Source organism: Myiozetetes cayanensis, unplaced genomic scaffold (genome assembly GCF_022539395.1).
Source record: "Myiozetetes cayanensis isolate MyiCay16 unplaced genomic scaffold, myiCay2020 scf4, whole genome shotgun sequence".
Lineage (NCBI taxonomy): Eukaryota > Metazoa > Chordata > Aves > Passeriformes > Tyrannidae > Myiozetetes > Myiozetetes cayanensis.
Window position 1 is genome coordinate 6,306,791 of NW_026087631.1, and position 16,210 is coordinate 6,323,000.

At 40.3% G+C, this 16,210-nt stretch overlaps 1 protein-coding gene across 2 annotated transcripts in view; it reads left to right on the forward strand.

Moving 5' to 3' along the window:
* GAK (cyclin G associated kinase) overlaps positions 1 to 16,210 on the forward strand; it is a 68,040-nt gene that overhangs the window by 45,612 nt on the left and 6,218 nt on the right. For both annotated transcript variants that reach the window (XM_050328959.1, XM_050328960.1), the window contains exons 22-27: positions 1,878 to 2,048; positions 8,314 to 8,448; positions 8,781 to 8,900; positions 11,350 to 11,562; positions 12,988 to 13,136; positions 15,047 to 15,223. In XM_050328959.1, coding sequence (XP_050184916.1) covers positions 1,878 to 2,048; positions 8,314 to 8,448; positions 8,781 to 8,900; positions 11,350 to 11,562; positions 12,988 to 13,136; positions 15,047 to 15,223 — 965 coding nt within the window. The remainder of the gene's footprint in view (positions 1 to 1,877; positions 2,049 to 8,313; positions 8,449 to 8,780; positions 8,901 to 11,349; positions 11,563 to 12,987; positions 13,137 to 15,046; positions 15,224 to 16,210) is intronic.

Consider the following 16,210-nt stretch of genomic DNA (forward strand, 5'->3'; position numbering starts at 1 on the left):
CACAGAATACTTGTTATTTCTGCATGAAGGAGAGAAATTCCTATACATTATCCAGGCATTTAGTTATGTTGCCGATATCCTCTTAGCTTTAAGACATGTAAAGAGAAAAGTAATAAAATTTTGAATTTAAAGGAAATTCTTAGAGAATCTGAAGCTTTCCCATAAAACCATTACATGCTGGATCCTTTTCTAAATCCACATGTAAATAATTTCCCTTGCTAGGGCACAGAATTGTCATAACTTGCTGCTTTCTTGAACTTTACGTAAAGCCATGTCATTAATTGTACAGAGCTGTGCTGCTTAGGTCAGATGTCTGCGTGGGACTTTTAAATGTTAATCACATAAGACTGCTAGGCAACTGGAAATCCTGTAGATTATTGTTTAAACCAGAAGGATAATGGCGCTGCTAAAAGATGTTTTCTTGCTGGTTTTACTGATGTTGCTGGCAGGTCGATGTCCAGAAAGAGAATGCTACATGCTGCTTGTCTATTTGGTATTTGAACAAGGTGTTTTAGTTTAGGAGTTCTGTTCCTCTTACTAGTGGATAATCATCTCTTTGCCACATTACTAAAGTTTTGGGGATAGCAATTTTCTGTGTGAAGTTAACAGTAAGGTTTCAGGGAACATAATCTGGGGAACTATTATAAGGCTTAGCTTGTTTGTGGAAAGATAATTCACAGGGACTAAAAGCTTTAATATACAGACAAATGCAAAGTGTTTTTCTTGTAGAGCACTTAGATGACTTAAAATATTTCTTTATTTTGAGGCAATTAACTGTTGAATTTCATTACTGTTGTCAGTGAGGAATCCTTTTAATTTACTATTTTCACATGTAGAGGTCTATAAAAGAGAGGCTTTATTACTTTTATCTTTCTCTAGCCACGAGATTTCTCTCACCATAATCTACTATGTGAAACACCTGAGCAGTAGTTATGTGTGTATCTCATTCTTATATTCATTCTCTTTCAATGTATTTCATTGAACTGTGTAAGATAGTTGCAGAAGTGAGAATATTTGGTCAACGTTATATTTCAGTTTGCACATCAAAGTTATACTTGAGGTTTTGTGTATGTGTGGTGCTATAGTAGGTTTGCTGGGTGACAATCCAGAATTTGTGTTTGAAGTGTGAGTCCTGTACAATGTGGTCATTACCTCAGGATGTGCTGGGGTGCTGTGGCAGGATTATTCCTTCTCTTCAGCTTCTGAGTCCCCGGGCTCCTGAGGGTTTTGACCCTAGAGGGCAGCAGAAACAGGAAGATCTCAAGCCATGATTCCAGCTGACTGTCACATGTTACTCCATGTTGACTATAAATACTCTTCCAGTTAGTTTTTCTTCATTGTGAGCACTAGGGACCTGTTGAAGTCTTACTTCTGTTGGTTTTCGTTCCTGGGTTGACGTGCTTTCTGCCCCAGAATCGCCAATGCCTTCGAGTCTAAATGGTAGTATGAATGTTTTACTTGATACTCTTTTTAGTAGAATAATAATCCATTTGCTTTAAATTTGTTGGTGGTTTGACATTGTAGAGCATTTAACAAATGTAATTCTTCTGTTTGTATGCTGATGGTCACTCAAATTTAAGGTATGTCTTAAATGGATGAAATTAACAGTGTTGTTGAATTTTATGCAGTCTTGCTGAGGACTTATGTTTGAAGACATAGCTTTTCATATTGAGATACTTTTTGTACCAACATTAAAGTACATTTGGCTAGAGGAAGGGAGAGGTGGGACTCTGCCATGAAGAATTTGCAGAAGGCTGCTGTGGTTACTAATGTGAACTTTGCTTTTTGTCTGTACCCCCGCAGGAGTAAGGCTTTTTCAACTTCGTTTATTCTAAAATTTGTCATAAGATAACTTTTGTTTTCTGCTTCTCTTTTAGCTGATCCTTTTGATCCATTCACAATGTCATCAAGTTCAGAGAATCAAACCCTGTCTGGTCCAGACCTCTTTGGGGACTTCCTTAATCCAACCTCAACATCTACAGCAAATACAATTCCTTCCACACAAAGTTCGCTTCCACCTTCTTCCAGCTCAGATTTCTTAAATTTAGGTAAGTGTGCTTCTGGTGTTCTGTTTCTCAACAGTTTCTGCTGCTCTGTGTGTTTGTCTTTCAGCTTAGTCAAGGTGGATTAGTGTCTTAATAGACCCACTTGTTGTGATTGCTGTTTTTAATTAGCTCTCTGTTCTGGGAATGCAGATACAAATGCACCAAGAAGCAAGGGGGTCCTGTATAATGTCATGCTATTGTTTATGATGTGAGAGGATTTCTAGCATTTCTAACCTTCTGGTAGGAGCTGGAGTTTCCTCTCAATGATCTTAGAACAGAGGGTACACAAACACCTCAAAACTTACTTTACAGCTGACAGAATGCTATGTTGATTGTATTCGGATTTTAAAGATTTTCTGGAAACCTTGGAAAAGAAATGAGTGAATCAAGTTATAGCATAACTAGTTCTTAAAATGCAAGCTGAGGCTAGCTTGCACCTTCTTGACCTGAATGCATTCTGGTAATATACTTACAAAGCACATTATGTAATGCTTTAATCTTATTTGTTTCATTTCTCTGAGGTATTCTTGGCGAAGCCTTTTCCTTGTGCATTTATTTTAAAATCTATTAATCTTTAAACAAAAATCTTTGTGATATGTTTGGTGTTCCTGTCATTCTTTGAAGAAAAATATAACACTAGCAAAAATGGTGGAGTGGTAGAGCCACTTGTGTTACAGATTTTTAGAGTCTGACTATGAAAGAAAAGTGTGAGTTCTCTCCACAGGGGTAGGAGTTGTGGTCAGTCTAGAGCTCTTCTCTGCTGCTCTCTCATCCCCACACTGTTCCCATACTCCTTTGTAGATCCTTCCTACAGGATGCAGTCTTTGAAGAGCATGGGGCTCTGTAGGCTACAGTCCTTTAGGAAGAGACTGTCACAGGGACACAGGTCTCCCAGGGGCTGCGGCTCCATCCGGGACAGGTCCACCTCTGTAAGGTGCTGTCCAGGCTGCAGTGTGGATATTTGTCCTACTGTGGTCTTCCTTGCATGTTGCAGGGGAATCTCTTCTCCAGCTCCTGGAGTTCCTCCTCCCTTTCCTTCACCACTGACCTGGCTATTTGCAGGGCTGTTTCTGTCACACTTCTCTTGCTTCTCTCACAGCTACTGTGCAGCATTTTTTATCCTTTCTAAAAAGTCTTTTTCCCAAAGACACCATCATCTGTGGGCTCATTTGTGTTCTGTGGTGGCTCTTTTGGAACTGGCTGTGTCCAACACAGAGAAACCCTGGCCTCTCCTCACACTGCCTGCCACTTAAAACCTGCAGGTAGTTAGGAACGGTGGTATCACATTCCTTATCCTGAATCCAGAGTGTTTTCTTCCCAGAGCTTATTGCCTGTGGCTCTGACTTGCCCCTCCTCGTTTAGCAGTTGGTTCAGTTGACCCTGCCCCCGAGAGATGCAGTCTGAGCATTAGCTACAGACAAACTGGGCAGAAAAAAATGCAGGGTTTGTCTGACTGAGGTGAGGGCTTCCTCCTTGAAATAAAAGGTACCCAGCTGATTGCCCTCTCCTGCCATGTGGTTAAGCATTATATTCCAGCTGACTCTGCTGAGAAGATCCTGTTTGCTGCTACCTTTGCAATGCTTTTGTCTGTCCCGTGGACAGTTAAAAGCTCTGTGTTTCAGTTGTATACTTGTACAGTTGCCAGCTTTATGCCACTGTTATTGTCACTGCATGAGGCTACCAAACAGATGATAGATTGTTTTTCTGCTCGGTAGAAGATCTGATCAATATGGACCCATGGAGCAACATCTCTTCCAGGTTCTGAACCTTGGATGGGGCAACCCCCAGTGTTTGCACAGACTGGGGAGTGAGATGCTGGAAAGCAGTGCCATGGAAAGGGCCCTGGGGGTCCTGGTGGATGGCAGGTTGAATGTGAGTCAGCAGTGCCCTGGCAGCCAGGAGGGCCAACCCTGTCCTGGGGGCATCAGGCAAAGCATCACCAGCTGGTCCAGGGAGGGGATTGTCCCACTCTGCTCTGCACTGGGGTGGCCTCACCTGGAATATTGTGTGCAGTTTGGGGCATCACGATGTAAGAAAGATAGGAAGCTGTTAGAGAGTGTCCAAAGGAGGGCCATGAAGATGGTGAAGGGCTTTGAGGGGAAACCATGTGAGGAGTAGCTGAGGGACCTTGGTGAAGAGGAGACTGAGGGGAGACCTCATTGCAGTTACAAATTCCTTGTGAGGGGAAGCAGAGGGGCAAGTACCAATCTCCTCTCTGGTGACCAGTGGCAGGATCCAAGGGAACTGCATGAAGTTGTGTCAGGGGAGGTTTAAGCTGGATATTACAAAAAAAATTCATCACCCAGAAAGGAGGTGGGCACTGGAACAGACTCCCCAGGGCAGTGGTCACAGCACCAGGCCTGATGGTGTTCAAGAAGCATTTGGACAACACTCTCAGGCACAGGGTGTGACTCTTGGGGTGTCCTGTGCAGGGCTGAGTTGGAATGCATGATCCTTGTGGTTCCCTTCCAGCTCAGGATGTTCTATGATTCTATGATCTCAGCCTCTAACTCACTATAGACCTCTGGAAATTATGTACCTGACCTGCTCAAAACAGGGTCAGGTAGAGCAGGCTGTTCAGCACCATGTCCTTGCTGATTTTTAGTATTTCCAAGGATGAAGACTCTAGAGCTGGGCAACCTGTACCAGTGTGGGACTGATCTTACAGAAAAAAAATGTGCCCACTGGGTCTTGTCCTTCCATTGGGCAGCACTGAGAAGAGTCTGACTCAGTCTTTTTTGTTTCTTCATATTAAATACTTTCACACATTGATAAGGTTGCCCGTAGTTCTTCTTTTCCTGAAGTTAAACAATACCAGTACCCTCAGCTTGTCCTCGTATCAGAGAGGAGACAGAGAACCCTTATATCTATTAAATTGAAGTTGGAAAAGTAAAAAAAAAAAAAAAGAAAAAAAGTGAATTTCTGCTCTCTAAATGTTTACCTTCAGCCTTAAGGAGACCACCATCACTATTCAGCTGTTAGTAACATTTGAGCAAGTACAGATGAAAAAGGAGGAATATTTTTACATCTGACTTTAGTGCTTACTTTTTATGCTTACTCTTTCAGATTTTGGTTGATAGCTTGCACCCTGGTAAATGCATTAGGTTACCTGCTGTTTTAATGTGACTTTTGGAGATTTCTGTCAACATAGGGAAAAAGAAAAAGTGCTGATTTTCTTTTCAGTCTGTTACACGGTGATTTCCCAGTATTTCTCTGTGGCTATGCAATCTTTATGGAAGTGGAGGAATTGGCTTAACACTTCATACTGCTTTACGTTTATCTTTCAAATGGCAGCTTTTCTATGTGTTTAGCTGAAATGAAGTATGTATTTGAGCCTTTAGCTTTCCATCCAGTTACAGGTATCAATTTTATCAAGGAAGTTAGGAATATTAATAGTTATATTGCTTTTAAAATGAATGTGGGAGTGAAAAGACATGATCACTAGTAACTTGAAAAGAAGGGACAAATGAGAGAACTGTGTTAAGTGAGTAAAAGAAAGTGCAAACATGAGGTCATTAAAGTGGGAAACAATTTTAAACTCACTAAAAATAAATAAGTAGTAATGCCAGTGACCATTCAAAGTAAGCTGCAGTAATTAGATTTGTTGAATCTACTGTTGTAGCAGTAATAAGTGTCTAGAATCAGATTTTAGTGATGTATTTCATTGGCAGTAAACTATTACTAAACCTCTATAGATACCTATAGTGTTTCAGTGAACACAAGTTCAAGAATTAGAATTTTAGCCTTGTATTTGTCAAACGTGGCTTGAAATTTAAAATTGTAGAACTTTTAAAATGAAAGACAATTCTTAGAGAATATCTGGTCTGGTAAGGCATTCTGACCTGTAATAGGAACCTGTTGCACAGTTGCTGCTAAACAGCCACATATAAACAAGGTAATTTCATTTTGTTTGGGTTCTCAAGTAGTAGGTCATCTTCAATGCAGGTCAAGTCAGGAATGTATTTCCCTCTGTGGGAATGAACTAATTTGATCAAAAGGTAGCAGGAGATGTGGAAGGTGATCAAAAGAAACCCAAGTGACCAGTGTAGTCTTCTCCCAAGCAGAAGTTCGTTTCTGTGACAACTTGTGGTCTCAGACAGGCTTTAGACAAGGTTAAAAAAACCCTGCATCACACTAAACCAGCCTCTCGATTCACAGAAAATCCCGTTGTCTTCTGTGATTAAAGGATTTCCTGTGGAGATGACAAGTTAAATAAAGAAAACCTTGTGTGAAGTTGTGTGCAGGATATAGTAAAATGCAGGTCTCTTATTTTGGAAAGCTGGAAAGTGTGATCTGATTACCACCAACTTATTTTTACATCTTAGCTTGGCTTGAGCAGCGTTAATAAAGAAATAGTTCTTTGCCCTGACCTTGATGTTAAAAACCTGATGTGATGCCCAAGTCGTACAGCTAAAAAGAACATAGCACAAGAATGAACAGTTTCAGGAGTAATATGTTAACTATTCAGTGTTTTTCTGATGAAAGTGTAGTGGATGTATGTGAGCTCTTACTATTAATAGTGAATTTACTGCTGTACACAGCAGTAGGCTACTTCCTGCTTAGTTCAGAGTGGGGGAGGCGATCAACTTGACTGCTCTTAAGCCAGCAGTTATAAAACAGCTGATTCCCGTGGTGTGTTCTCAATCTTTCAAAAGTAGTTTCAACCATAGTTTACTTTTATTCTTATTTCTCTCAAGTTGGTTTTGTAACAGTTAATTTCGTATGTGGTTGTTAATTTTCTAATGCCCCTGTAAGAAAACTTCTGATAGCAGAGGTTGTAAGCCAAAACAATTTCTAGCCTAAACGTTTATACTTATAATAATTCAAGGCTGCTTACATGGCCCCTGGGAGGGGCATATAATAGAACAAATTTCTAAACTAGATGAATAGATGGTGCTGGATACTCTGAGGTTTATAGCTGGTGACACTGCTGTTTTAGCAGATAGCTGGGGTCCTGGGTACTGTTTCTCCCATAGTTTCAGAGGCAGGGAGGTGAAATTGAAGCCCTGGAGAAAGGGCTGGACAGGGCAAGTACTTCTTGTGTTTTATTCTGAGGTTTTCCTTCCCATGCATCAGAGAGTACTGATGAAATACAGGCTCTTGGTAGATATTTGTTGCAGAGTATTTGGTGTATTTACAGCTGTAAGATCGAAGTATAAATAGTATTTAGTAATATATAGTAATACAGTGGATTGAGGTACTAGAGGGGATATTTAATTTGCTTGTAATTATTTCCTCAATTAGGAGGATTTATTATCAATGTTCAGAATACAAAGTTGAGAAGCTAAGAGAAGTGAAAGGCTGTGATGTAGTCGCCAGAACATTCAAAGCCTCAAAACGTCACTGTTTTTGTAAGGATGGCTGGGCTAACTTTCCACTTGCTATGTCTTTGAAGTGTCTTACAACACTGCTGAATGTTTTGGTCTTACTGAAATACAGCCAGTTCTTGTAGCACTGACTGTTGTCGTAGCATTGAAACAGAGGTTACATTTGAGAGCTGTCCTGCTTCATTGTGAGTCTGCACGAGCTGAATGCTCAGAGCTGATGAGGAATGCAGCTTTGAGTGTTCCACACCCAGGGCCTCCCACTCCGAGGATTGTTCACCACATACTGTGTGTGAGCGAGCAAGTGGGGAATCGTTTGCAAATGCCAGAGATGGCAGTTTTAACCTCCTGTTGGATGCCACACTTCCCAGGAGTTAGTGGAAGCACCCTTGCCTCCTTTTGAGTAGGACTTTTGTTGCCTGTATTTAGATGGCATGGTGGTTTTGCATATAGAAAAGTGGGTTTTAACCATGGAACTGGAGGTTCTCAATCTTCTCCCAGGAGAGATCTGTCTTCCCCTTATTAATTGTGTGGGTTCATTCATGTATTGCACCTGAGAGGGCAGTTCAAAGTGACCTGGCTCCACCTATGTAGGACCCAGGGTGTGCAGAGCGATAAAGAACACCATTCATGAAGCACTGCTGCCTTCTGGCCTTAGCCTTTTGCACAGGAGACCTAAGCTGTTAAATTCATGGCATTGCCTGTGCATGAAAATACCTTATCTATGAAATGTGGGGGATGATTTAAATATAAATGAAGGAATTCCAATGATAAAACCCTTCTGAGTCCTGTTTGACTGCATAACTGTGTTAACAAGACATTTGAGCAAGCTGTGTAACTGACCATTGTAGTAGACAGTGTGGTACCCATTCTGTTGGTATTAGCAAAATATCCGTGATTGTTATGGTTTTCTTAAAAAAAAAAATTTCATTTTTCTTCTGTAGGGAGTTTGGCACCAGAGCCACCTAAAATATCATCTTCTACGAGCCACCCAGATCTCCTGAGCGGATGGGATTCTTGGGCAGATTCCTCAACAACCAGTAATGTAGCGTCACCACAGCTGAAGCCTGTTAGTGAAGGTACTGTAGAATTAAATTTTTCCATTAGAGGGAATAAGGAATACTCCAGACTTGGTCATTTTAGTCACTTGACACTGCTGAACACGTCTTCACGCATTTTTGCTTTGTTGCTTAAATGATGCTTTAATAAGGCACTTGAGTAGTTCTTCAAATTTAAGTTCAAGACAGAGGAAACAAATAGTTTCGATTCTATATAGTAATGGTGATTCTTGTCATGGTGATGAAGCAGAATGTAGAGGAAGTTTGCACGAGGTATTCTGGAAATAGGGCTTTTATTCATTCTCTGAATTTCCAATTAGACCACGTACATCATACATCTTCTTATTATACAGGACAAGCTTTTACCACAGGGAGCCAGTCCGGTGTGTCTTCAGGTCTGTCTTTCAGCCAGGCGAAATCTCAGAACTTAGATCCTTTCGCTGATCTTGCCAATCTTGGATCTGGTCTTCCAGGTAAGGTCTTACTTTTGAGGGACTGTACTTAACGACCCTACTTTTTTATTTGCTTCTTGTACTAACAAATGTTACTGATAACCTATAAGAAAAGTGTTTCCTTTTAATTGTTAACAACCAGCTTGAGGTAACTGCTGAGACCTGATAAGTAAGCAGAAAAGACTGAATTTTACAGATACTGTGTGCAACTTCCAGAATAATATTTCAGAAGAAACCGCAGCTGTGATCTAGAAGCAGTAAAAATACTTAATGCTTCAGAATCTAGTTGAGATGGTAAGAGAAAACAGAGGGTGCTAATTCAGTAACTGAACCTGAGGTTTCTTGTCTAGCACTGATTAGCACTGTGCTTGAAGGATATGAAATGAAAGCTGGATTAAACTAGTTAAATTTGTTAGTTCCGAAGTGACAGTTGTTTTCCTGTTAATGATGTACTTTTCTTTGAATTCAGGCTCTGCTGCTCACCTCTGTCAGGTTTGTAAGATGAGCACAAATCACACCTATACATGTACACAGGTGCCAGTTGCAGTGGTGGGCACAAGGTGTTATGGAGGATGAGACACAACACAGAGTTACACTTTTTCCAGGATGTTATACTCACCTGAAATTCAGGAATTAGCTCTGCAGCATTCTCAAACAGTGGGAAAATGAAGGGCAGTGAAAGGAACTGAGGTCCTTTCGTTTCAGTACCCACACTACCATAAATGTGACCAGCTGCCAAGAGTACAAGGAAGGATTCAGAACAGCCTAGAGTTGCTGAATTTCAGAAACATGTTTTTCCCTTAGCTTGTTGCTGATGGGAGGTTTTACTCTGCTGGCCTGGCAGTTAGCAAGTTATTGACTTGAGTGCCAGTGAAATTATCCCCTAGAAGCACAAGGTAACAGGCAGTGTTTGACTTGTTTATGTTGCTTGTGCATAATCACTTGCAAAAGTCTGGTGTTAAAGCAGAGGCTGGTTGGCAGTAACGAATTTACAAAAATTTTCAAGTTTAATAATTCAGGTTAATACAAACTTGTTAAATCTACAGATAGTGTGACAATAAAAAAAAAAAAATCAATTTTTCTTTGACTTGAGGATGCAGGTGTAGCACACACTGAATCCAGAATTAGTCTTTCAGTTAACTTTCAGTAGGAAAAAGGACTGCATTAAAAAGTAACCAAATGTCACTGTCCTGGTTAATCTTCTTAGGCTTGAAATTAATTTTCAAGGCATTATAAGAACTGGAATCCAGACTTATTTCTTTCATAGGAGTTTTTTGGACTCCACATACAAGTCGTTATTCTGGAAGAGAATTTATGAGAGTGCAAGCTGCTTAAATGTGAATGCTATATAAAAACAAAAGAGTCAATAGCTAAAGGTAGTTAAAAGCAGTGTATTAGGGTAGTGGCAGGATAGCAGTTCTCATCACGCTCTTCTTTTCTAGGAATAGTCTTGTATAAGGAAGCAGGAGTGTGGTTGAAAGGTTTCTGTGAATAGTGAGGCACTGACTTGCCCTGCAGGAAGAATTTGGTACCCTTGAAGACTGGAATAATGAATGTAGAATGCTTTGAAAGAGTAGTAGAAGGAGAACTTTTCAGAGTGCAGTGTCATGTGCTCTGAATAATAAAGATTTTTTTGGTGAATTTCACAAGTTATAAGTGACTGCAATTGCGTGCTTTCCTGAAAAAAAAAAACAAACAGTAAATTCCTAGATTATATCAGATGTCGTATTGAATACTAGATTTTATCAGGTGTGGTATTTAAAGCTATAGTAAAGAATCTCATACATGGCCCTGGGGAAGACATTCCCTTGTGCAAGTTATAGCTATAAGCAGCAGCTACAAAAGAGAGCTATCAAGGGAGCTGAAGTTCAAGGAAACAGTTTTGAAAGAGCAAACTGAGTTTACATTGCTGTGAATACCCAGAGGAGCTTGGCCTGTACCACACTGGGATGATTACAGCAGCATCTCCTGCAGTGATTTTTTGACTCCTGTGTGATATTCCCTGTGAATCTTTCTTAAAAAGTAGAGCAAGAAATACTGGAGACTTTGAGAGCATTAATGTGAAAATATTCTCAATATGCTTGCTTTCTTTGATCATGTGATTAGTTACTCATTGTCCTCTGCATATTAACAAACATTGGGAGGCACAACTACTGTCACAGCCAAATTTTCTTCTGGTCTGACACATGCCTGACCCATCAGACAAGAGTGGATGCTTCTGCTGAAACTGGCAGTTGAGACCTTGAGTTGTAAGAGGCTGGAAGACTTTCAGTCCCTAGTTCCTGCTATCCAAGTTACTTGTTAATGAGACTCTTTTAACTTCATTTTACTCACAATTTCTGTTACGTTTTCTCATGTACCGTGGTATCACTGTGAACTATGTGGTTATATGTCAAGACTAAACTGTTTTACTTGTATTAAACAGGTGACAGACACCAAACTGAACAACTAACTTAGTATTTATTTTTAGGTTCCTCCAGTGGTGGACTCTTGGGTAGTGGATTCAGTCAGAAGACTGCTCCATCTCAGAAGCTGGGAAATCAGTGGCAGAAATCCCCCAAACCACCAAGTACTTCATGGCCCTCTCAGATTAAAGCCAGCACAGCAGCTAAGCCCAACTACACAGTGAACTTCAGTGTTATTGGAGGACGAGAAGAAAGAGGAGTCAGAACCCCAAGTTTCGGTAAGTTTTGTGAATCTGTTACTTATAATGGCCCATTTGAAGTTAGTCGGGTGCACTGTTACCTGCAGAAGCTCTTGTACCTCTGTATTTTTATCTAAATTTAGATTGTATCTAGTAGAAAACAGAAAAACAGGAGTTCTTGGCAAATCTGGTATCCTCCTTTTGCAAAGCTGTCCTGGTGTATAACAGAGACAAGGTGATGATGCCCCAAATATGTGCAAGTTTGGGCATAAAGTCTCAACTCTGCATTTACTCACCCACATGAGCAGTGGTTTTGTACCACTGGGTTTAGAAAGGTAAATTTGATCTATCTGGGGAGAGATAATGTTGATAATGTTTTGTGTTAGTCCATTTGTGATACACAGGGAAAGGGAGGCAACATTATTTGGAGCCAAAAAATAGTACTTACTGTTGAGAAAGATTGAGGGTAAACTTACTGGGAATTCTTGGGTTTCAAACAGATATGGAGGCAGGACCAGATGGAATCATACTTGGAAGTAGTCCTTTAAGATGCTCCAACTGAATAGGCAAACCTAGAGTTATAGGGATGGGCATGGCCTCTTCTACATCAACTTTCTTGGAAAATTTTATTTTCCTGGTGTGTTGGTGTTAGGATTATGCCTCCCTTTAACTGGCATACAAATGAACAGCAGATACTTTACTTTGAAATGATTCTGTTGGTCTGTGTCTGGAAAGAAGAGACAGGATGGAGAGGCAGAGGGCACAAGTTGCAGCATGTGGAAGTCTGTAAAACAAGGCAAAAAAATGAATTAGTATGATGAAATGTTGAAATGTTATGTTGTAGTCCCTCTCCCTTGAAAAGAGATGGATCTCACCTGGTCAGAGATCTGAGAAATGAACCTAGTTGTCCCTGTTTTGAGGGAAATTGGACTGGATAACATCCAGAGGCCTCTTCAGAATTTAGTTATTCTGTAGTTGTCTGAAATGTGTTGGTTCTATAATGAATATTCCTGTTGATATTGTATCTCTTCATTGTTCTGTATAAGTTTCAACATTTTAGATGTTGACTACGTACTTGTAACTAGTGTTGAGTATATGGTCACTTCAAAAACTGCTGCATAGCAATTGGAATTAACTTACGGGGGAAAAATGGAACCATTTCCAAAATCATGAATAGATGGATGTGTGCTCCCCCAAGTCTACTCCCATTTTTAAAAAAAAGAGGACATGCAAGTGTTCAGTCAGATGGATGCACACGAGCTTCTGTTCTGTTGGACTGAAAGCGTGTCAGTGATGTCTTTTATTCCTCTCCCTCTATTAGTCTTGTGGAGTTTATCAAGTCAATGAAGAGTATTTGTCATGGCAGTGGTACATGCCAGGCGTGTGTATCTGAGTGCCATATGTTTCTCCCATTAATGTATTCTCCTATGTAACTTTTTATTTAATGTTCTTCTCCTTTCTTAGGTCAAAAGCCAAAAGTTTCAGAAAATGACTTTGAGGATCTCTTATCCAATCAAGGATTTTCAGCGAAATCTGATAAAAAGGGACCAAAGACCATTGCTGAGATGAGAAAACAAGAAATGTCTAAAGATATGGACCCCTTGAAGCTCAAGGTTTGTTTAACAGTGGTTTTGATTTAAGTGCAAATCTGGTTTTAGCAGAAGGATACAATGACTAGCAGAGAAAGTAACAGCCGTGGCTTAACCCCAGATGGTTAAATGCAGACACTCGGCCTCCACTCACTGATGTGGGGCAGGGAGGAGAATCGATGGAAATGGTAAAACTCACGTGTTGAGATGAAAATGGTTTGATAATTGAGAAACAGTAAAAAAGTAGAATAGAATAATAGACTGCACTGGGTTGGAATAATAACAATAGTAACAATAATTTAAAGGAGAGAGAAAGAGAGGAATAAAGCCCAAGAGACACTAGAGATGCACAGTGCAATTCCTCACCACCTGCTGATCAGTGCCGAGCCTGTCCCTGAGCAGCATTGGGCAGCCTGCAGATAAATCCCCCCAGTTCATGTACTGGGAATGATGTGCTGGGTATGATATGGAATATCTCTCTGGCCTGTTCCGGTCAGCTCTCCTGGCTGAGCTCCCTCCCAGCTTCTTCTGCATCTGCTCACTCGTAGAACATGGAAAACTGAAAAGCCGTTGGCGCAGGGGAAGCACCACATAACACTAATGTTTTAGTTGCTGCTGTCAAAACCAAGCCAAAACACAGCACCAGCTACTAGGGAGAAAATTAGCTCTATCCCATTCTGATAAAACAGAATGAAATTTTATCTTTATTTAAATCATATGGCTGTAGAATAATTAGCATGAACGAGCGTCAGCTGGCAATGAAGTAGCAGTGATAATAGCACCAAAATGTATGGATGGAATGCAAATTTCTACTTCCTTCAACTAAATCTGGAGAATTAGGGAAGGAGTTTTCTTGTCAAACTCCCATTTCTTCAAGCTAGAACTGCTCTTTAGTGTTCCTATAGGCGTCCTTGGACAAGATGGGTTTAGCTGATAATACAAAACTATGCTTTAAAAAGCAGGGAGGTGAGAATAGCTGTCTTCAGGGTGACCACGTACTTGCATTTAACTGGTTAACAAGTGCTACTGCTGCCCTAAGAAATCACTTGGAGGTGCAATTTTGGAAGTAAGCTATATAACCAATTTGAGAGGTGTTACCTGATCAGCTGTTCAGATTATTTTACTGCATTACACATGGATGACATTACGTAATAATATACTTTCAGTTTCGTAGCCTTTAGGGTGTTTTAGAAAAGCTTGTAAAAGAACTTTGAGGGGGGAGCACAGCTTGTGTGGTTACCTTTTAACACAAATCACTGCAAGTGGCAATTAGGACAGATTTTTATTTACCTTACTCTTTGTTGATAGATGGCAGAGATTGTCATATTACATAAGCATTCAATGAAAACACTGTCGCTGTACCAGTGGCTTGAATATTGCTGTCACAGTCAGAAATGGCCAGTTACCAGAATAATTTTGACGGGGATATCTCAAAGAACACTTTAGTTTGTGCTCCTCTGCAGGTTGCTTAAGTAAACATTGACTATTAATATACATGATCTTCTGTGCAATGCTTGTGCAGTTATGAATTTTTACAAATCAAGTAAAAATTTTAGTAAATGATCTTGCGCCCTGCCAGGACAAGCTTAACATAATTTGAATGTAGTATCTAATTCTAACAGACGTTTTTAATTACTCCTGACAATTCCCTTGTCATTATTTTTACAGAGGTTTGTAATATGTAGCTACCTCAGTAGTTTCCCTTGCAATGACTGAATTTCTGCAATAAACTAAAGACAGTTAACTACTCCTGAGTGGTAGATGCAAAATTTCACTTTTAGGTGGCTAAGGCAGTTGAACTTGGGGAGTGAGTGCAGTAAGAGAACTGTACTTGAGTCTCAAAATTGTAGTCATGCACAGAATGAGGATTATGTCTGTAGATAGGCTGAGAATCCTTACAGCATTCAGCTCTGTATATTCTGATTTTTTTCCAGATTCTTGAATGGATTGAAGGAAAGGAGAGAAATATCAGAGCATTAATATCCACTCTTCATACAGTACTTTGGGAAGGTGAAACTAAGTGGAAACCAGTCAGCATGGCAGATTTAGTAACTCCTGAACAAGTAAAGAAGTACTACAGGAAAGCAGTCCTTGTAGTTCATCCAGATAAGGTGAGTGTGTCCCTCTGATCTTCTTCACCTTAGAGGGAGTACAAACTGCTTTTACCAAACCATACTAGTCACTGGAAAATGCCTTGCTTCTTGATCAGCACCCTAGGTGCTCTTCACTTTGCTTCCATTGTCTTCTGAATGTCTTCAGTGGTGTCCTGCTGCATTCTGGCAGTACAGGATTTTTCTTGTTGTCCTGACACAGGACAGGATTCGGTGGGTAAGCATGAATAAATGGAACATCCTGTGAAAGATGCACTGAGCACCAAGTCGGCTGTGCTGGATTCTGACTGCAGGCAGGTTTAGTGCTGCTTAGTGGAGTCTGCTGTGTATCTGTCAGCTGATATTTCAGGTCTTCTAGGACTGTGCACCTGTAAATGGAGACTCAGAGGCTGCCATAGCAAAACCATTAGGAAAAACCTGCTGAACCTTGTTTACTAAACACTTTTTACTAGAAAAAGTAAACTTTAATAGAGTAAACCAATGATCAGATGAAAAGTGTGTGGTGTGATATTCCAGTCGTCTTTTTAAAATATTTAATGCATTCCATGGTTTGTTAGCCTTCCAGTGTATGAAGGTAACTTCTTGTCCTAAGCTATTGCACTGAGCTGTATTTTAGATACAAAGATAAGCACTGAATACACCTGTTTTGAATTTTCAGGCTTGCCATCACTGGTGGTTCAGTGAGCAGTAGTCTCAATCCTGAGTCGTCATGTGTCCGTAACAGAAAAAAACCAACACATTCTTTGGTTTTTTTTCTCCCCCCATCTTTCAGTGTTCTTGGCTATGTGGCTTCTTTCACCTTGGTGGTGTTTTTTTTGGTGTTTTCTGTAGGCCCCTCAGTGCATCACTGTCAGAACACAGCTCTCTTTGAGACACAGTCTTCTTTCTTGTTTATTTTTTCTGCCTCTTATCCATTAAAGCACCCTCTAAAAGAGCTGATAAAGTACTGCAGCTGGCAAGAGCTAAGCAGGAGGAGAAGGGGAAGGA